This window comes from Saccostrea cucullata, unplaced genomic scaffold (assembly GCF_032062105.1).
Source record: "Saccostrea cucullata isolate Sc308-1 unplaced genomic scaffold, CSIRO_AGI_Scuc_v1 ctg2518, whole genome shotgun sequence".
Taxonomy (NCBI): Eukaryota; Metazoa; Mollusca; class Bivalvia; order Ostreida; family Ostreidae; genus Saccostrea; species Saccostrea cuccullata.
The window spans coordinates 210,704-233,889 of NW_026924945.1; the positions used below are offsets into that span (position 1 = coordinate 210,704).

The 23,186-nt window shown below is 34.3% G+C and overlaps 1 protein-coding gene across 1 annotated transcript; it reads right to left on the reverse strand.

Annotated features, from left to right (window-relative positions):
- Positions 1 to 216: 216 nt before the first annotated feature.
- Positions 217 to 21,667, reverse strand: LOC134267672 (sterile alpha motif domain-containing protein 9-like). The gene is made up of 5 exons (XM_062749886.1): positions 21,370 to 21,667; positions 20,494 to 20,734; positions 18,711 to 18,772; positions 5,164 to 9,896; positions 217 to 401 (listed from the first exon to the last, which is right to left on the reverse strand). The coding sequence occupies exons 1-5, from the start codon at positions 21,665 to 21,667 to the stop codon at positions 303 to 305; spliced, it is 5,433 nt and encodes a 1,810-aa protein (XP_062605870.1). The 3' UTR covers positions 217 to 302.
- Positions 21,668 to 23,186: the final 1,519 nt, after the last annotated feature.

Consider the following 23,186-nt stretch of genomic DNA (forward strand, 5'->3'; position numbering starts at 1 on the left):
TTATCCAGATTTCCGCAGAATTTTATAAAATACAAATGAAATTGATATAGTGATTAATAATTTTTGATTAAAATTTTGCGGTGCTCCGGGTCTCCATTTCAAGTCCATTTATGAAGCCATAATTGAAATTCAACATTTGAAATTGAATAAAATTTTACATTTTTCAATTCACATTTAGTAAAGGATTAGAAATATGCTAAAAATAAATATCAATGTCAAAACATTTATTTAATTCTTAGCTTGTCCACAAACTTTACGGAAAACCCTCGTAAATGGGAAAGTTTTGGTTTAATAATCAGTGGTTAATTCATTTCTATCTGCATTTGTAAATAATCCAAACGAGAACTTATCAATTTCTGTCTCTCTTCTTTCAAGGCTTTTTCTTGAGGCGTATCTTCATCCTGTAAAATAATATGTGATGTGAAATGCTATAAGAATTAGTTCTCCCACTTTCGTATCTTAATAAATGTTTTCTGTGCTCAACTGAACCGACCGAAACAACATTATCCAGAATGCTATAAATTTACAATATCCAGGTTTTTAATATCTCAGTGATGACATGTACATGTATTTGGAATATAAAACTTACGAAAATTGCAGGTTATTTTGTTTCCAATCTATTTCAATAAGATTCGACATCATGAAAGATAAATCAAGTTGAAACATATTTTAAATGAAGTCGTAAGGATTGCTTAAATCTGACTTTTAAAAAATAGGATGTAAAAAAAAAATAAAAGTATGGAATTCGTTACACAAAGTATCCACTTTGCGAATAAAATACCTTTTTAGCTCACCTGAGCCGAAGGCTCAAGTGAGCTTTTCTGATCACATTTTGTCCGTCGTCCGTCCGTCCGTCTGTCTGTCTGTCTGTCCGTCTGTAAACTTTTCACATTTTCGACTTCTTCTCAAGAACCACTGGGCCAATTTTGACCAAACTTGGTACAAAGCATCCTTGGGTGAAGGGAAATTGAAATTGTTAAAATGAAGGGACATATCCCCTCGCAAGGGGAGATAATCAAGAAAAGACAAAAATAGGGTGGGGTCATTAAAAAATCTTCTTCTCAAGAACCACTGGGCCAGAAAAGCTGAAACTTATGTCAAAGCATCCTAGGGTAGTGTAGATATTAAATTGTTCAAATCATGACCCCCGGGGGAAGGGCGGGGGCCACAATGGGAAATCAAATTTTTACATAGAAATATATAGGAAAAATCTTTGAAAATCTTCTTCTTAAGAACTACTGGGCCAGAAAAGCTGAAACTTATGTGAAAGCATCCTAGGGTAGTGTAGATATTAAATTGTTCAAATCATGACCCCCGGGGGAAGGGCGGGGCCACAATGGGGAATCAAAGTTTTACATAGAAATATATAGGAAACATCTTTGAAAATCTTCTTCTCAAGAACTACTGGGCCAGAAACGCTGAAACTTATGTGAAAGCATCCTAGGGTAGTGTAGATATTAAATTGTTCAAATCATGACCCCCGGGGGAAGGGCGGGGCCACAATGGGGAATCAAAGTTTTACATAGAAATATATAGGAAAAATCTTTGAAAATCTTCTTCTCAAGAACTACTGGGCCAGAAAAGCTGAAACTTATGTGGAAGCATCCTAGGGTAGTGTAGATATTAAATTGTTCAAATCATGACCCCCGGGGGAAGGGCGGGGCTACAATGGGGAATCAAAGTTTTACATAGAAATATATAGGAAAAATCTTTGAAAATCTTCTTCTCAAGAACTACTGGGCCAGAAAAGCTGAAACTTATGTGGAAGCATTCTGGGATAGTGTAGATTCTAAATTGTAAAAATCATGACCCCCGGGGGAAGGGTGGGGCCACAATGGGGAATCAAAGTTTTACATAGAAATATATAGGAAAAATCTTTGAAAATCTTCTTCTCAAGAACCACTGGGCCAGAAACGCTGAAACTTAGGTGGAAGCATCCTGGTATAGTGTAGATTCTAAATGAAATCATGACCCCCGGGGGAAGGGTGGGGCCACAATTGGTAATCAAAGGTTTACATAGAAATATATTGGAAAAATTTTTGAAAATCCTCTTCTCAAGAACCACTGGGCCAGAAAAGCTGAAACTTATGTGGAAGCATTCTTGGGTAATGTAGATTTTAAATTGTTCAAATCATGACCCCCAGGGGAAGGGTGGAGCCACAATGGGGGGATCAAAGTTTTACATAAAAATATATAGGAAAAATCTTTGAAAATCTTCTTCTCAAGAACCACTGTGCCAGAAAAGCTGAAACTTATTTGCACATGGAAGGATCCTGGGGTAGTTGATTTCAAAATGTCTTAATTATGATCAGTGGGGTAGGGTGGGGATACATAATGTATTACAAGGGGGAAATCTGGTAAAGAACAGAATTGTCAAAGCTTCTCAGGTGAGCGATGTGGCCCATGGGCCTCTTGTAATTAAATGATCTTGAAAAATTCTATACATATTTATTCATATATAAACACTCTACATTAATACCAAAGCTCATTTCGAAATTCAGTATACTTCCCGAAATATGCTGAAATCGACTCCAAAATTGACCTATATGTTTTACTCAACATTAGCTTGGGTTCCTGGTCATTCAAATGTATACTCATGATGTTTGAACTGTAGCAATCAATTGCATTTGCACAGTCTTTTAACAATTTCAAGTTGATTTTTTACTCCAGATAGTAAGGTTAAGTCTATAATAATCCCTTTCGCGAGTAAATAATTGGAAGACGTCTGCTTTGACAACAATTGCACAGTTTTTTGTTAATAAATGTGAAAATAGTTATGACTGAACACAATTTATTAGAGCTTGTGTACAATTTTCAACCCCAATTTCTCACAATGGCCTCTCTTGGTCTTTGAAGAACATTTCAATGAGTTATTTTAGTCTCATTTTTATTTATCTTATATTATTTATATATTATTTATATATTTATTTATTTATTATTTATAATTTATCTGATCATTAAAACTATGAAAGTTGTTTTTGTACAATAAATTTCTCCACTTGCATAATTCTCTTATTCTACTAACTTCTCAAATACATTTTTTTTTCAGAAGTGCATTGCAAAAGGAAATAACTTCTCTCAGTAGAATACAAATTTTTAGAGTATTGACCAGGACCAGAACACCTGACCAAATTGTCAAGATGTTGAAAAATCTTGTAAAATTATCCATGCTTTTACTTTGTTTTCTTTTAATATGCCAAGAAGCAGAAAAGATGTTCAAAGAAATAATGCATTTTCACTTTAGATTCAACATAACCCTACCCTTACACCAACACCAATGACCTAGGGTCATGAATTGAGGGTACTTCTATTTGGATGAAGTACCCTCACGATCATAACTCTGCACTTAGTTTTTTCTGCACTTTGTTGAAGATTTTCAAAGAATTTACACATTTTCACTTTGTTATCAGTAGATCCCTCCAATGAGAAACAAAAGCCCATCAGCCTGGGACCACAGGCTTTTAAAGAAGCAAACTATTTGTTTATCTGCTCAATTAAGAGAATGAATGCATTTTCACTACATAATTGATAGATCCCCGCCCTAACACCAGAATGGTGACAGAACCCCCTGACCCAGTGGCGATGAAATTCACAATTTTTCATAAGAGACACTAGTACTCTTGCTCATCATAACTATATAATTACATGTAGTAAGTTGATTTAATACTCAGGAGCAGATAATCAATAGAGCCCCGCCCTAACACCAGAACCCCTTACCCAATGGCCATGTATTTCACAATTTTGAAAGAGGCACTCTTACTCATCGTAACTAAAGACTAAAGTTTATTTAATACACAGATTTTTCAAAGAATTAATGTTTTTTTCACTAATCAATCAATAGAGCCCCGCCCTTAGACCAGATCCCATGACCCAGGGGCCGCTTTCAACCAATGAAATACTTGAAAATTTTAAGAAACACATTTACTAAAGAATCATAAAAGAAAGGAAGTTCATAGCCAGAAGACTGCAACGAAATTTTACATAATGTATTTTCTATCATTCACAAAAGAGAGGAAGATAATAGTCAGAAACTTAAAAACACTTCAACTCTGTACCTTAAAATAGCTTGCAAACATCCCCGGATTTGCAGAATTATTAAATTATGTACTGAGCAGGGGGCACAGGAAGCTATTATTAACTGCAAAAACTCGAAAGCTTCTTGAGATTTCGACCGAAAATTCAAGGTTTACGCACAGAGAGAAAATATTAATTAACGACCTTGACATTTGAACCTCAAAATCAACAAGGGAGTCTTCCTTAGGCCATAGGAAGACTTCTCAAGATATCGCGCCGATATGAACGTATTAAAACAAACATTTCTTTTTTATTAATGACCTTGACCTTTGACCTCACAATCAACAGAGGTTTTTCTTTGGCTATGGGAAGTTGTGTAAATTTTCACTGCAAAAGCTTTAAGGTATTTTTTAATTCGCTTGAAAACGAAAGTGTTACAGACAGACAGAACTACAGACAGACGGGCGGACGGAGGAACGGGCAGACATACCAAAATTAATAATCCCCACTTTTAGCAGAGGACATCAAGGAACTCTCAAAAGTAAGTACAAGAAGGATATGGAGAAAACGAACAGTATTCAATATCAAAGTCCATAAAACAATACGAAATAGGAGCAGAGCAAACACGGACCTCCGAAACATCAGAGGTGGGATCAGGGGCCATGGAGGAGTAGTAGTAAGAAATGATAAATCACACCCATCGCGTACTCTTTGTAATGATTCCGTAAAAGGAGTAGTAAATTCGGTATGAAAATAATGGCACAACTATTTATATGAAAAACGCAGTAAACATTCGAACCTAACGACAGACTATATTTTTGATCATTTGTGGGCTTCCCGAGGAGAAATTTAACTCTTTGTAATGATTCGGTAAAAGGAGTAGTAAATTCAGTATGAAAATAATTTCCCAAAAATGCTTTGTGACAGAAGTATTTGAAATTTAGATAATGGATTTTGAGAAATTGTCAAAATTAAAGAAAATTTAACAGGAAACGCCCGATGACAGACAAAGGACTGCACCCAGACATCTTAAAAACTCAGCATATGTATGGGAACTTCATATTTTTAAGCTTTTAGGTTTGGTATGAAAAAATGAAATATGTCAAATATTATTTCAAAATAAAATAAATTCTGACAAAAACAATTTACCTTTTCGTCACTTTGGAAACGTCCTTTCTTCTTTTTCGATTTTTCGAGACGGCGATCAATATCTCTAAGAGCTTTGTATAGCTTGTTGAGAGTTGATACGCTTTCGTATTTTTCAAATTCATTCTGTGTCTTTTTTGTCTGAGATTGCCTTGATATTCCTTCCTCTGATACTTCTGTCGTAGCTGATATTGTTGGATCCTCCTCTCTAGTAACACAGAAAGCTTTTGGACCATTCCAGCTAAATCCAACATAGAAATAAACTGTCCTGTTCCATAGCACGGAAGAGGTAGGAAAGGAATTTGTGATACCAATGCTAGAAGAATTTCCCGAGAGACTAGTTATTGCATATTTAATTTCCCATCCATCTCTCAAAAGTATTCCTTTCAATCTCTGTAACCTTGTTCTAACTTTTTCAGTTCTAAAAACGTCCTGATAACGTGAATTGTCACCAAGCTCTTCATAGTATATGATGTCCTTCCGACCACTGCCTAAAAAGAAGTAAGTTGTTTCTTTTTTACGATACAGATTTGTATCCTCTTGTCGGGGGTAGATTTTTCGAAAGGCTTTTTTCCATCTCCGTATCGCTTCGGCGATTTCTTCAGGGGAACAGAGCAGGCCTTGATATTTTCGTCTGCTTTCTGTTGGCCAATGAATAATAACAAAATACATGAATGCTTCTAGATTTGGACGATCTTCATAACTTGGATCCGTGACCATTTTGTAAGCCATACTGCTCCACTGAATCATACTTTCAAAATCCATATCTTCATCTGAGTCAATGCTTCTCACAAGAGAAACACCGAGTAATGTTAAATAATCATGCAGGCTGGCAAAACCGTGATCTATAATCCACTTTGCCTTTTCGTATATCTCCAAAAAGATATTATCTGGTGTATCTTCATTTCGTAAACGCAATATGCTGACCAAGGATCTACCACCGATACGATTTATTCTTCTTCTGCAGTAAGATGCAACATCTTTCGGTAATAAATTGGTCGGCATTTCAACTGCTCCTTCTCCAAAATAGATATCAAGATTTTCTCGTAATCTAATGACTTCCAAGGAAGGATTAAAAGTTGACTCAGCTTTGTAAATATTTTTCAGTTGAGAATATTTATCATCAAGTTTAGTCAAAGTGTTTTCTGAGCGATGATGCAATCCTTTCAAAAACACTAAACGTTTCCGTTCAAAGATTTTGAAATCATTTGGTGTGTTTTCGGAAACAAGAAACTTGTGAAGTTTTCCGCGATCAGGATTCCATAATGTAAATAAATCCAGCACCATAACAATCGTTTGCAGTTCTGCAAAATACCCAGCATCATTGTCTGTTGCGAATTGTTCACGCTCACTAACCAATTGCTCTTTTTCAAAATAGCTCATTCCTTTCACAGCTATTTCGACGACGTCTTGAATTTCTTTCGTTGTCAGGAACCTTTCGTCCTGCAAGCATGATTCATATATGTCTGCAAGACGTTTTAAGTATATTTGACCATATGTATCCCACAGATAAGAATTTTCTGGCCTCTCAGTAACGGCTTTCTCAGCAAATTCTTCTGCTTTTGTCCAGTTTTTCAGAAATATATACAAACGAGCTGTTTGTTGAGCTATCATTGCATCTTTTGTTCTCTCAAATCCACATTCTAGAACTTCTGCTGCACGATCCCCACCTTCCCTCTGAAGAATATGTGTAACAAGAGGAGAAAACATTTCTTTTTTACCCTTTTCAGATTCTTCCCTCTTTTTCAAAATATCTTGAAGTATGCGCTTCAAAACCGTGATCGAAAAGCTTTTAGTTTTTAGCATTGCACATTCGAGAAATTTGCAAACTACCTCATGCAAGGGTACGTTTTCTTCTTTCAACATGTTTAATAAAAGTGCACGTGCAAACACTTTGCTGACAATCTGAATGCCTTGGCTTCCAGTATTCACTTGAATATTTCTACTTAAAAGAACTTCGATTGCGTTACTTAGATGCGTTTCCCAATCTCCTTCATAGCCTGCCTTTACTCTATATCTCATAGAAAATGTCATAATGGTCTTTTTGGCTCTACTATCTTCGCTCATTATAAAATCAAATGAACTCAGTGGTATGGACTGAAATTCCATGTCAAATGTATTAATGAGAGAGAGATACAAAAGCAATTTCCTTTCCTTTTCATCTTCAACCCCCTTCACATAAAGAGCTGCATTTCTTTGGATGTAATCTGCATCGAAATTCTCCTTAAGGAGATTGAAAGATATCAGATACTTTGGATTAACATCTCGTTTTGGATTTTCGTTGTGTTTTTGACATAATAGTTCGTGTTTTCGTCTAAACCATTCCAATTCATCAGTTTCCAAACTTTGAGTCAAAATAAATGAATTTATGTCTATAGAATTTGGTAGATGTACACGTCTTATGCAACGAAAAAGTAAACAGTAAACCTGCAGTTTTGACTCACTGTGTCTACTTGCTACTTTAGCTTCCTGTTCTAACTTGAAACGAAGACTTGTTATCCTCAATTCATCTTCGTTGTCGATCAGAACCACAGGGGGCATAGGGTTTTTGTCTTCATATGCTCGAAGCACTTGTATCTGATTATGCGTCTGATCTGTAAGTCTACGTACAATGCAGCATCTGTAAATTTTTTTCAAAGACCATAAAATCTGCATTGCAATTGTTGTTCCGCCACAACCTGGTTGATGATATAGTTTAAATACGACCACTTTGGAGTCATCCTCATTAAATTTACCCATCAATAAATTGTGCAATCTTTCTGCAATTTGGCCGTGCTGTGAACGTTTTAAAGCATGGTCCTTAAAATACATATTCCACCAGGAAACTCTTGTGCCTCGATAAAATTCTTCTTCTGCTTTTCGACTTTGCTCCTCTAACTTTTTTGTGTCCTTGGTTATCTCTGATTCTTCGCACTCTTTTTTACTAAGAATATCTAGATCACACAGTTCACTGCGAAGTTTGCTCTTTAAATGGCAAGATCCACCACAGGAGTTTGAAAGTTGGCATTCTGAACTTCTTTGAATGTTTTTGACTTCTTTGACAATTTGAGTTAAGTATTGCCAAGGAATTCCAGCTACACATCTTTTGCGGAATGTGTCAGAATCAACACTAGATCTTCGTATCAGCTCATATTTCCATTTATCGAGAAGACTAGCATCCTCTGCCAAAACTATCCACTGATTTTGAAATTTTAAGATGACTTCTTCCGCAATTTCTAACATTATGTCATAATTTGTTGAAAAGATTGCAAATATCACAAATGCTCTTCCAGGAGGAATACAATCTTGATAAATTCTTATTGCTTCTTTAAAAGACTCGCTGCGCTTTGTTTTCCAATCCAATTTCTTGTACGTTTTCATATCAAGTGGCTCATATCCGTTACAAAATACCCAGCCTGGAAGAGCTTGGCGATTGTTTTCAACTTCTGCTATAATATTGTCCTCTTTCTTCCTGTCAAAATCTTCGATAATGTATGGTTTTACAATATAATATGGAATCTTATCCACAGCATTAAACAACCCTTCTCCCTCAACAGTGGGATGAAAATCAAAAATAACACATGGATCTATATCAATCAAAAATTCAAATTTTTCTGGCTCTAATTTCTCTTTAACGGAAGGGTCCAGTGGACTTAAAATCAAAACTGGATATATCTCGTTGACAAGCTTATTTCCGCTACCAGCAGAGTACAAGTCCAGAAAATGTTGACGCAGGTTTGCACAAGTCTGCAAATTATTCCGAGATTTTTCCATTTTTTCTCGATTATCACAAATATCTGATTTGGTTTCATTGTAATGTTTAAGTTCCTCGTCATTCATCCTGCTTGGTCGCCCTTCTTTGAAAGTGTAAACACTGAGGACATTTCCACTGATTTTTTCCCGTTGGTAAAATGTTCTATATTTTGTTAGTTCAAAACTAGGCAGGACATCAATTTCTACTACATAGGTTGGAAAGGCATCGGGGTTTTCTGTGATTTTAATAAATTGTGGTGGCCTGATACATCTCAAAATTAAATGAAGCTGATCGGCAAAAAATGATGTCTGTAAGGTTTCATATACTATCTGAGTAATTTTTGATGGCCTTGCTTTGAACCCTTTTATTATTCCGCATTTTTCTCCATATCTATCTATCTTTTCTTCTATTCCAAAATAAATAATTCCATTTGTTCGCTCTGTCAGACAAGCCGCAGTGAAATTGCATAGGAACTTTTGTATGCATTTTATAAGCGATTGTTCAGAACCATCACCAAAATATACGAAATTTTGAATGGGTTCTATAAGATTATGTCTATACAAATTTGCTGATCTCACAACGGCATTTTTATGATATGTTTGTGCAGGATTTGTCAAGGTATCTAAAGCTCTTAATCTTTGCCATGGAGGATCTGTCTCTTCGTCTAAATTATTAGCGCCAGGTTCCAACTGTTGGTTTTCCAAATTTCCAACAAGTAAAAAGGGCCCCTCTGATTTTTCTTTATCTAGAATTGCATCTTTTGTTTGTAGCAAAGTTTTTTTATACCCATACGGCATATCTGGACAGACTTCTTTGATGTCATCTAGAGTGAATTCAGCAAACAGACGTCCACTTATTTTTTCTTCTTTAAGCATCTCTAAAACTGATTCATCCAACTCTTTCTCCAAAAACAGAGGCTGCAAAGCTGCTCCTAAATTTGCAACTGAAATATCCTTCAAAAGAACTTCCCCTTTAGATGCATCTTTCATCTCTCGGCTTCCTGCTGGGGGTAAATGTTATCAAATATTATATATACATTATCATAATTTATTTCTGACTGTGGGAATTTCTGTAGCTTTAGAAGTATAAAAAAAATAGGATTCATTATCATTACAATAATCTATTTTTTTGTTATGAAGTAATCTTGAATATGTGCTGATTGGATGCTGTTAGGACAAAAAATGCCGATGATATCCCAGAGAGCTCATTCGAAATACCAAATTCAAACGTGATTCGAGATCTTTTTAACCAACCAGATTGAGGATTTCTTATTAGATTTGACTGATTGATTGATTGTATGTTATTTTACATCCCATTAGAGAATTTTTCACTCATATACAGACGTCACCCTATACCATATCGTTGAAGGGTTTAAAATTTTTACCTTTACTAGGCATTCAGGGCCATTAAGCATTCAGAAATCTTTATTGTGCCATCGCAGCTGTAACGTTGAAATTTGACCCAGGTTGAAAATTGACCCGGGGGGGGGGCATTTTTCAACGTTGAATACTGAGACCAAAGGTGTTGAAATTAGACCCTAGTCGGTTTAAAACTGAGTTTGTGGAATTTTGATCATGAAACCGGTTCCAAATTCAACAGCATAAAACACATATTTATGGCTTGGTTTTCACAACAGTGATTTAATCCATAGGCATTGGGAACGGGGGGGGGGGGGGAGGGGGAGCTAGGGATGATTAGTCCCCCCTCCACACATTTTTGCAAAGATAGACATAATAAAGGCATTGAACAAAGTGAAATTGGTTTAGCCCCCCCCCCTTTCAACAAGCACGTTACAGTGTAGTCAAAGAAAGAAGAAATTGGATCCCCCCCAATAGGATTTTCGGGTTTGTACTACTAAATGGACAAATTTTCTCTTCTTTTTTTTCTTGTCAACTTTGTTTCAGATTTGATTTTTTTTTCTTTTTTAATTACCACCCACACCTCCGCACTTTCAATTTGCTTCCGACACCAATGTAATCAATACACACTTAATTCAGAATTCAGTAATTCAGTTATATTCTTAGAATTAAATATTAATAAAAATAACTTAAATTTCAAAGTATAATGTTTCAAATATATATAGGGCTCACTTTCTAAACACCAGATTTCCAGGATTTTTGTTTTATGCCCTATTCAAAGTTATGTTGGTATTGATGAATGCTATAGATTTTAGAAAGTATTGTCAAAAAATGAAGTTATCATGCTTGAAGATAACTAAAATTGGGTACTGATCAAAATGTACATATATACACGGGATTGTAGGTTTATTTCTATTATTCTTGAAAAGGGAAATAAATTAAACCGAAATATAAATATAGAGATACTGATAAATCCCGTAAAACAACTTCCCAGTTCAAAAAATGTTCAAACTCTGAGTTGAGGTCAATATTCAAATGGATCAATTTTCAACTTGTTGAGGTCATCAGGGATAAGAAAAAAAATTATGTTGTTGAAAAATGCAATTCAACGACTTTTGGTCTCAATTTTCAACGGAGAAAAAAAACACCCCCGGTTCAATACTATAGTATTCAACATTGAAAAGTGAACTTAGGGTCAATTTTCAACTCGGGTCAATATTCAACGTTACACCGGCTGTGTCAAAGAAACGCCTTAGAATACTACCTTATAACACAAAACTTTAATTCCAATCTGTTGAACTTGCTCTACACAAATTTGGCTTACATAAAAGTTTTATTACATAATGTAAAAGATGTCTTAATTTGCTTTACGTCTTTGCATCCTTGCTAGTAAACGAGTCAAACATTCTTAACTTTATGTAAAAAAAAATGTTTTGAAAAGGTATTCTAAAATCATGACATTTGTAGCCCTTTAACAGTAGGTATAGAATAATTTACCGCATAATTGTAAAACATGCTATTTTCTCTAAATGCATGGATACCTATAGTTTTTTATCCTTAAATATATTTGATGATCATTTTTCAGTAAGAAAATATATAACTGGTACTTTTACTAACGATAGGTCCACGGGACTTCTAGGTCACCCGAGTCTCATACACTGTATAGCATCTTTCCAACAATTGATTTCTGTCGATATTGTACCTCTTCTGGTTTGTACTTATCAAAAAGGAAGAGAAAAGTAGCATTTGGGCTTGAAACTTTGCAACAGCAATAAATAAAATAATGATTTTTTTATTTAATCTCTTTTTGTGGGAAGATTGCAATATTACTAGAACTGTAAGAGTAGACTTTTAAAGCCATATATGGCGTAACTGATCAAAAAATATATTTTTGAAAAATACAAAATAAAGTAAAGAAATAATCTTTTGTATTTTCTTCCGAGTCGGAGAAAATTCCGAGAATCCAAATTAAATTGTGATATCTTTATAACGCAATTGACTTAGATTTTGTAATTTACGGAAAAGTTCTATCTTTATATAAAGTAATGATACAAATAATAGGTTCTTATAATTTTAGTCTAATAATTTTCATTGTACATACGCCATATATAGCTTTAAAAGAATTTTACAGAAATTTTAATTCAAGTTACCATGGCAACATCATTCATCAAAATAAAACCAGAATGTAGAGTCTGTCTTCTGGTGTGTACTTATATTAAAGGAGGAGAAAAGTAGCAGTTGGAATTGGAAATTTTACAACAGCAATAAATAAAATAATGGCAAGATTGGAATAAGACTAAGGAGACTGTAATAAGACTGTAGGAGAAGCTTTTATTAAAATTTTACAGAATTTTCAATTTTAGTTTCGCTGGCAAAATCATTCATCAAAATAAAACAAGAGGCCCACGGGCCTTATAGGTCACCTGAGTATCATGTAACAACTTTCCAGTGATTGTATTTGGTTCGTGTTTTAATCCAAAAGCCATGAAATTCACAAATTTTGAAGGTGCATCATTGCTTATCAAAGGGCAGGTTTCAAAGCATTATTTTTAGTCAAAGTACCCCCCTGGTACCCCTGACCCAGCGGCCCTGAAATTATCTATTTTGAAAGAGGCCCCTTTCTTCATTATAAGGCCAGCATTTTTTTTTATGTTTAGATTAAGTTATGAACATGAGAATAAAAAAGTCCCGAAGGAGAAGGAAATAAAAAAAAATTTTGATAAATCAATCAATAACATTTGTACATTCTTTTTTTATGCTATTCTAATAAGCTCCTTACCACTGGACACATAATGCTTACAAATACGAAAGTAGAACATTTAATTGCTTATTTCATCATCTGCCAGTTTGGGCCAGTTATATAAATTTTGTGATGTTGGTCAAAATATATTTTAAAAAATCAATTCTTTAAAAGTCTTTCAATATAATCTTCATTTTTTTTAATATGTGTTAGGTGAATGTGTAGACATTGTTCTAAAATTTACTTGATGCCTAAAACAGACGGAGTATTGGGGAGTAGGGTGAACATTTTTTCAATTAAGTGTAAAATAATTTTTCTGGCTGATACAAATGATACTACATGCCTGTATATATTTGTGTATTCTTGCCTTTTAATAGTAATAGTTGAATTTTTTTTATTTCTTCAGGTTATTGTTTATTTCTTCCTCAAATGGACTTAACTTCTCCCATAGTTTTATTCATTACATCTGATGCATAAGCAACCCTTTTCTGAAGAATGATGCTTAGACTGTAAGCTATAACAGAGACCTAAACAATGTCGCTGGCAATATGCAATAGCTACCACGGGCAGTTTGAAACCTGGGGGAGGAAAATAATTTACAGACAGATACTTTTGAAACGAATACATAATTATCTCACCAGCATGTCATTGTGCAACAAAGTCGTCAGCATTTTATTTGTCTTTTGAACGGGTGAAACGTTTTGAATGGCACTCGTATCGATGAATTTTACACTAAACCAAGCTATCTTCTCAGATCTAGCTTTATTTACCCGCCGTTTCATCTTAAAACCGGAAGTGCGAGTTCGTAAATTTGAAATCTCGATCCCGACTCAAATTTGACAATTGTTTTATCTTTTTCTGAAAATTCAAAACCTTGAGCGGAGGGTTTGTAAAACTGAAAATAAAATAAATCCTGGTCTTAGATATGTAATTAGATCATTAGTATATTAACCAGGAGCAAAGGATAAGATGTTCAAAGAATTCATGCATTTCACTATATAATCATTAGAGCCCCACCCTAAAACAAGAACCCCTGACCCTGGGGCCATAAAATTCAAAATTTTGATAGAGGCACTCTTGCTCATCATAACTATGTACTTAGTTAGTTTATTTCATACCCAGGAGCAGAGAAGAAGATTTTCAAAGAATTCATGTATTTTCACTATATAATCAATAGAGCCCCGCCCTAACACCAGAACCCCTGACCCTGGGGCCATAAAATTCACAATTGTGGTAGAGGCACTCTTGCTCATCATAACTATGTACTTAGTTGGTTTATTTAATACCCAGGAGCAGAGAAGAAGATTTTCAAAGAAATAATGCATTTTCACTACCTACTTATTTAGCCCCGCCCTAGCACTAGAACCCCTGACCCTGGGGCCATGAATTTCACAATTTTGGTAGAGGACTCATTGCTGATTACAATCATGCAAACAGTTTGACTGCTTAATGTCCAGGAGTAAAGAAGAAGATTTTTAAAGATTGCATTAATTTTAGTGGTTTTGGCCCCACCCCTCAGGCCCCAGGGGGGCAGGGATCATGAAATTCACAATTTTGGTTCCCCTTCACCCATAAATGCTTTGTGCCAAATTTGGTTGAAATTGGTTCAGTGGTTGCAGAGAAGAAGCTGAAAATGTTCAAATGTTAACGGACGACGCACGACGACGGACGAAAACAGATAGCAATAGGTCACCTGAGTTTACTCAGGTGACCTAAAAAATCAATAAAGACAATTATGTATCCTGTATTATGATTAGACTAAAACTGTAGAAGTAGCAATTTAAAAGTATTTTACAGAAATTTCTACTTTAAGGTAGGATTCTTCTCTGGTTTCTGACTAGATGGAATATTCAAAGTACATTTGTTTATATTTCTTATATATTTAGATGTAAGAGATTTAAAAGACCAAATTTTTCTTTCCTCATCACAATTATACAACTTTAAATAGAAATGGTAAACTGCGTTTGAAAACTAGCAGGGACTATATATGGTGGCGTATGAAAATATCTTCTTTTCTGCCTCTCAAAATTATTATAAAACATTAAATTTAGTTATAATTTTGACGCAATTAAAGAGTAGACGAAATTTTGAAATGTAAGTTAAATTAATAATAAGGGACTAAAGTTTAAAAATATATCAAATAAATAAGATTTTTCACACATACTATAACTATGTTGGCTTTTAAATGCTTCAAATCTAAGTACAGATTTGAGCCAAAAATTCGTAAAAAGTGTTATTTCTCTCTAAGTAAACGATCAAAACTTTTAGTTTTTGTATCATTTTGTACCTTTATGTGACAGCTTTACTACATGTGAAAATTGGAAAAAGTTAAATATAGGAAGCACATAAAAATAACTAATAAATCCTAAAAAATTAAGAAAAGTAGAGGAAATTCGGATTAGCAAATATCCATTTTATTTGAATTATCCATGTCAATTTGGTAATATCATCTTATAGGCCCTATATGGTAGTATCTTTTTATGCAAAAAGAAAAACATTCAATCTTTTAAATTACAAGTAGAGATCGCATGACTGGAAACAGTAATTGTTCAGGAAAAAGGTAATGACCTTGACCTGACCTTGCCTCTAATATCAAACGGTCAAATTTAATCTCACTGATACCATCACTTAGTGATATTGTCTTCTTGATTCTGTGAAAATTTTATTAATTTTTAAATACAAGAAATGTGAGAAGAATCCTACCTTAAATAACCACAGCGACACTGCTCATTCAAATCAAAAGCCGATGCACAGAATTATATCTATCTTAGTGAAGGCTACTTGTGTCCCAAGTAATATTGAAATCAGATCAATACTGTAGAAGGTGTAACAATTTTAAAGTATTTCACAGAAATTTCTATTTTTAGTAACCACGGCAACACCGTTCATTGAATTGATAAACTGATATACAGAATTATGTATCTTAGTGTACTCTACTTGTGTGCCAAGTTATATTAAAATCAGAGCAAAACTGTAAGAGGAGCAGTATTTTGAAAAACAATTGTTAAAACAGACAGACGGACGATGGACACATAACTATCGGATAACCAGAAGAGCTTAATATTGCATTTCCAAAAAATAATCACTAGTGCCCATCCCAATGGAATCCTTGACCCTCAAATTACACAACCTTGCACATCATAACTGTTTGATTAATACCAAGGAGAAGATTTCAAACATTAATTCATTTCAGTGTATAATCATAAGAACCCTCTCCCATTATTTGACCCGACTCTGCGGCTTAGAAATTCACAAGTTTGTGACCCTTGCTCATCATAACTATTGAATTTTAGATCATCAGGGAGCAGAGGGGGGAATTTTGAAACAAGAGGCCAATGGGCCTTATAGGTGATGTAGATATAGGTAACTTTCAAATTTTTGACTTTGGTTCATGTTTTAAACCATAGGCCTTGACATTCACAATTTTTGAAAGAGGCACCAATGCTCATCATGACTACTGTATACACTTATCATGTTTAGTTTGGTTACGTAGTACCCATAGGCAGAGTAGGGGAAGAAAGTAATACATTGCGACTTATCAGTAATATTAAACAATAATCTGTAGTGACCCCACTCCACAGGAACCCCTGACTCTGGTTCCAAAAATTTCACAATTTTTGAAAGGGCACGACTGCTTATCATTAATATGTTAGACTATTACCAAGGAGCAGATTTCAGATCATTAATTCATCTTCAGAATACCGGTATAATTAGAGCCCCCCTCCCTTGGTACGTCCTAACACCAGAACTCCTGACCCTGGGGCCATAAATCTCCCAATTTTAGAGGAGGCATCCATTCCCATCATCACTATGTAAATACATGTAGTTAGTTTATTTCATACCAAGGAGCAGAGATGAAGATTTTCAAAGAATTAATACATTTTCAATATATAATCAATATAGCCCGCCTTAACACCAGAACCCCTAACCCAGGGGCCATGACATTCCTAATTTTAGAAAAAGGCACCCTTTCTCATCATAACTATGTATATACACTGTTAGTTTATTTCATACCAAGGAGCAGAGAAGATTTTCAAAGACATAATCCATTTTCAATATACATTGTATAATCAATATAGCCATGCCCTAAAACCAGAACCCGTGACCTAGGGGGCCATGAATTTCATAATTTTTGTAGAGGACTTAATGTTTTTTACAATCATGCCAGCAGTTTGACTGCTTGATGTCCAGGAGTAAATAAGAAGATTTTTAAAGATTGCATTAATTTCAGAGGTTTGGCCCCACCACTCAGGTCCCAGGGGGGCAGGGACCATGAAATTTACTATATTTGTTCCCCTTCGACCATAGATGGTTTTCGCCAAAATTTGTTGAAATTGGTTGAAGGGTTGCAGAGAAGAAGCTGAAAATGTTCGAATGTCACACGATACACGACGGTCGATGACTATCAATACATGTAGAACCCCTGACTGAGGAGCCATGAAATTCAAAATTTTCAAAAAGGCATCCTTGCTTATAATAACAAAACACATAGTTAATTTAAACATTTTCCAGAAATAGAGACTGATTGTCAGAAATAGAGAATAAGATTTTCAAAGAATTAATGCATTTTTACTTTATTTGTGGGACACTACTTCGTGTTTACATTGACAGGTTCTGACGAGGTTTGAACATGTTAAAATTTTAGCAAAAAAAATGTCCTTTGAGTTATCCTTTATAAAAAATTTAATACAATTGTTTTCCCTCATTGTTGTACCATTTGGGGCAATATGACGGTCTTAGCAAACTGGTAAACATTTTATACACCTCCAATTAAAAATGCTTCTCCAACTCAAATTAATGCCAATAAATGACTTTTTTTAATAAAACTGTCAATCTCGAAATTTGAATCTCGTATTGCGAATCTCGAATTAGCCGTATTGACTCTCCTGCATGTCATCGTAATAATCCTTTGTAATACTTGTTCAAAGAATTGTAAGTCTGTTGAGAATTAAGATGAATCTTTTTATTTAATATACATTCTCTTGGATTATTTTAGATTTACCTTTCTAAGAAATAATACATAGAGAATAATACATACCCTTTTCCATATCACATCCTGTATCAGCCCGAGACACCAATATCAGCCAGAGGGCCGAAGGCCCGAGGGCTGATATTGGTCGAGGGCTGTGCAGGATGTGATGTGGAAAAGGGTATGTTTTATTATTTTTTTTACATACTTAGTAATAAAATACAGAACACATTATGTTGAGAAGAAAATAAGTAACATGGTCTATTGTCTCATACGGTTTAAGTTTGTTTCTACATGTACTTCTATTTCAAATGTGCCCGATCTGTATTTTGAAAATAATCTATGGTTTGCAATTAGATAATCCTTACATTCAAAAAGTTAAAATTAAGAGGACGTATAACCCCCAAAATATGTGTATGATCACAAGAACTGTTTTTTGAGGTTTGATTTTCTAGGGGTGTGATATTGATCCGTATCAGCCCCGCAAATCCATATCAGCCCTGCAGGGCTGATACGGCTATTGTGACGTCAGGCATATCGCATATGCAAAAATCCTGTATTTATTACTAAGTATGTAATAAAGTTCAAGATTTCAAAAGTCTATAATTTCATTACCTTTGATAAAAGGTGCCAATTACGAAGATAAAAAATATAGAATTAGATATCCAAAGATTATTAAGCGACGCAGTAGATAGACTCTTTCGCTTTTGTGATAGACTATCAGTTTTAAGTGATAGAATTTTCTCGTACCTGATTTACTTTCCGAGTTGAGTTCTATCTGTGTACATTTCTGGTGAATGTGCTGGTACAATCTTTCAAATGTCAAGGAAACAATCAGAAGAAGAAAGAGAGTAAATTAAAACTTCTTTCGTATAACAATATTTGATGTAACTGGGTAATGTAAAAATGTCTTACTCTTTATTCAGGAAAACAGTTTCACTAAGTGTGGGGCACATTTGCGCGAAACCACTCAGCGCAAACAGGTTATTGGAGCGAAATCACCCGGACTCCTCTAGTACCTTATTTCAACGACGTAGATCCGAGGATAAACAATGTATAAAATATGGTAGATTTTCAGTAAATACATGAATTTCCTAGCTATTTAGTAATTATATATATTTCTTGAAACGGTCATGATTTGAACAATTTAAAATCTACATTACCCGAGGATGCTTTTACATAAGTTAAAATTTTTCTGGCTGGCCCATGCAGTGGTTCTTGAGAAAAAGATTTTTTTTTTAAAAAATCTTATAAATTTCAATTTAAAACTTGGATTCCAAATTGTGGACCCACCCTACTCCGGGGCTCATGATTTAAACAATTTAAAATCTACACTACCCCAGGATGCTTCCACAAAAGTTTCAGTTTTTCTGGACCAGTGATTCTTTAGAGGAAATTTTTAAAGATTTTTCTTATATATTTTAATGTGAAACTTGGTTTCCCTATTATGGCCTCGCCCTATCCCTGGGGGTCATTATTTGAAGAATTTAGAATTTACACTACCCCAGGATGCTTCCACTTGAGTTTCAGCTTTCCTGGCCCAGTGGTTCTTCAGAAGATTTTTTGAAGATTTTTCCTAAATATTTTAGTGTAAAAATTGGGTTCCCTATTATGACCCCGCCCTACCCCTGGGGTCATGATTTGGACAATTTAGAATCTACACTACCCCAGGATGCTTCCACATAAGTTTCAGCTTTTCTAGACTAGTGGTTCTTGAGAAGAAGATTTCTACTATCAAAGTCTACTATCAATTTCGATTAACTGCCTCGAATTAGCCCAAAAAAAAAAAAGAGTACGATGGTGGTTTTATTTGGTGGATGTAAGCTGTAAGAAAATGACAACAAGCAAATGTACAGTCATTTATGATTCTCGATATATGGATATCAAAGATTTAAAGGTGCATAGACACAGATTTGAAGTTAACATTTTCTTATATTTTATGTAGAATACTACGACTTATATATTGCAAGAGCATTTCACAAAAAATATAATAAAAATCTTATATCATTTCTAAGTTATTGAAACTTCGATTTTGTGGTCGCATTTAATTGACACGTCCTTGCACTTTCTCAAATTATAAATTTATTCTTAATACAGAAGAAAAGTGGCAAGTTCGTTGTAAATTAATGAAAAATATTAAAACTATAATCTAGAAAATTCAGAGTAAAAATGTTCGAAAGGAAATCACGCTCAAAGTATATTGTCAGTACGTGCTCAGTGGTGTGTGCAGACTGAAAAAATTGCACACACCCGGTGAATCGTGAGCGTCAACAACCTAGCTGGTGCCTTATTAACAAAAACAGTTTATGTTTTACGGATGCATTCAATTCGTTCAACTCTGTACAGAAGACTGAGCACGGACTGGCGATACTAGTTATATAGAAAAAATTGAGAAAATATTAACTTCAAATCTGTGTCTATGCACCTTTAAGATAGAAAATATTGTTAATCTGATGCATAATGACTTATCAAACATTGTAATTACAATTCACAAAATAATTTCATGAAACTTCAATTATTTTTTTAAGGATACTTTTTTGGTTGTGCCATAGACGCTTTCTTGCTTCTTCCTTTTCTTATTTCTATGACTGGAAATACTTCTTTCAAACATTTCTCAATCTTATTTATCTCACCAGGAAATACTTTTTTTCTTTCCCTCAAATATTCCAATCTGATTATATGTTCTAAAACATCTGCATCTATTGTTTCATCCATCTTTTCTTCGAAGTTGCACTTAATAACTTGAATCAGAGCATTTTGCTCTTTCGATCTCTCTGTAAAAGGTAAGCTAATCTTAAAAATCTTACATTTCTACAAAATAATCTACAAGTAGCAATAACAATAAGGATTATAAAAGATAATAATCAATAAGGACACATTTAATGATCTTATATCTAAGGCTTTATAAAACAATTTGATTTCACACAGAAGTTGTAATTCACAAGAAATGCTTTAGAATAACATGTACATTTGCAATATTACAATCTACATGTAAACTGTCTATAGTTTTTGAATTCTTGCAAATTGGAAATGTTGAAAAATCAACTATCATTGTGAGAATGCTGCATGAGCATTCATTTACTGGTCCCATACATGCAAGTGCAATATGTCCCCCATTGAAAAATTATATGTAACTAACAAAGAAAAGGAAATCTGAAAAAGATTCGATTCTTTCTTTCAGTTCGGTTCTTTCTTTCCATCGAACCAAAAAAATGAAATCATAGAATAAGAATGTCTAAAAAAAAAACGTAGCAGAAAGTATTCTAATATTTACTTTGACCCAAGAAAAGCACAGGTCGTCTGCAAATATTGACAATTTTTATTATTCGTGTTGTAAGTCATTATCACTAATTTGTGACTCGTGCTAATTTTATAGATCCGACAAAAAAGCTATCTACGCAGTGTTTACCTTCTTCAACCTTTGCCATATCCACATTGGTTCCTTGGAGTAAGTCAACTAAGTCGTCCCGGTTATCGTTTTTCAAGACCAGAAGAAGTTGCTCATATCCATTTATCTTTGTATCAAGAATATCCAAAAGTATTTGGACCTTCGCATTATCCGTTATTTTTTCTATTCCTATTCTCTGATGTTCATCATGCTCGATTGTTCCATTTTCATACAAGAAATCTTTAACTCTGTCGGCATCCACATCGTTGACTAGAGCCGTGTAATTACATCGAATTCGCGCTTTCCCCTCAAAATCCATTCTCTAAGAAATAGAATTTGAATTAAAAAATAGAATTCTTAATTATTTTTAAAACTGTTCCCTGTACTCACTGTAGGACTCCATTCCTTTTAAAGTAAAGGACCCATTGCAAGCTTCAAATCATATTCGCAGTATTATAAAATAGAGAAAGTATCTATTTTACAATACCGCGTGTATGTTTTTTTAAGGCCCTGTCACACCAAGCTGCGTTCACACGGAGTCATTACGGCGTTGTTAAATTTTTTAAATCGCCGTGGAATCGCAGGAAAATTTCACAAATTTCTGTAAAATTTTTATAATATGAAGATGTCACGGCGTCCCTACGGCGACGGACGCGATTCTACGACGATCTCACGGCGTTCTACTGCGTTCCCACGGAGATCTCTCGGCGATTGACTGCGCTTCCGCGGAGTTTTCACGGCGCGTTAGGAGTTTTCACCTCGTGTTCACGGTGTTCTCACTTGGCTGGCTGCGTTCACAATACGTTCACAATGCGTTCTATACTTATTGATATATACTTAGAAGGAATGTAAAACATTTTAATTTCAAGATTCAAGTTACGCGATAAAAAGACTTCTAATCATGCCAAGAAATATTCATAATAATCAAAACTGTTCTATTTAAACAATTTAATACTAAATTATTAATAGTTTTATGATTAAACTCCTTTTTTTCAATTTTATCGGTTCAGATGTGTTGTTAGATTTTCTTTTATTATGAATGTAAAAAAAATAATAAACACACTGAAACGTTTTCTACAAAATTTGAGTGAAACAACAGAACAAATTCTGGTGTAATTTTCTCTTCCACTTTTTTTTTCACTTAAATGCTCCTAGTGCAACAAATACGTAACTCTCCTACGATAGAGGCGCGAAAAGTATTCATTTCAGCATTGAGGTGGGACAGGTTGTTTCTGTACACAAACGTGCATAAATAAATGAACGATATTTATGGCTTTTAAGATTTACTAAATGTTATAGAAAGATAATAATGTAAAGCAGTGATGCATTTGATGATTTTATCAAGCTCAACTATGCATATTTACAAATATACTTTCAATAATATGGTACTTGAAAAAGAAAGAAACGTCGTAATCTTAACAAAATGTAACCGATTTTCTTGATTGTACAAACATTTTCTTAAAAGTTAGTGGGGGTTTTTTTAGTTATAATAAGGAAAAGAATCAATGTCATTTAGGTTGCCGACATGCAATGACCAGATACATGTGTACCGTATTTATTAGAGGTCCATACATGTATCTCTTCCCTCGTCTGAAAAAGTCTCACATCCACTGGTATTTTTTTTTGTTACGATTTTTATGCTTTAAAAATTACGCCTTTACATTAATTTGGTTATTCTCGAGTTGTAAAGTACATCCTTACAATGATGTATTTATGATAAACCAAAATATCGACGGATCAATGTATCTAATATATAAATAACTGTCCCACCTGTCTGTTTACGCAGCAACGAAATTCCCCTCCTCAACGAAAGAGCGCGTAGGGAGATAATCTCGAAA

Coding starts and splice junctions, on each gene's coding strand:
- LOC134267672 (XM_062749886.1), bottom strand. CDS start 21,667: ATGGATTTTGAGGGGAAAGCGCGAATTCGATGTAATTACACGGCTCTA. Junction 18,773..20,493: donor TCTATGGCACAACCAAAAAA/GTATCCTTAAAA, acceptor GACATTTGAAAG/ATTGTACCAGCACATTCACC. Junction 9,897..18,710: donor CAACTCGGAAAGTAAATCAG/GTACGAGAAAAT, acceptor ATTTACCCCCAG/CAGGAAGCCGAGAGATGAAA.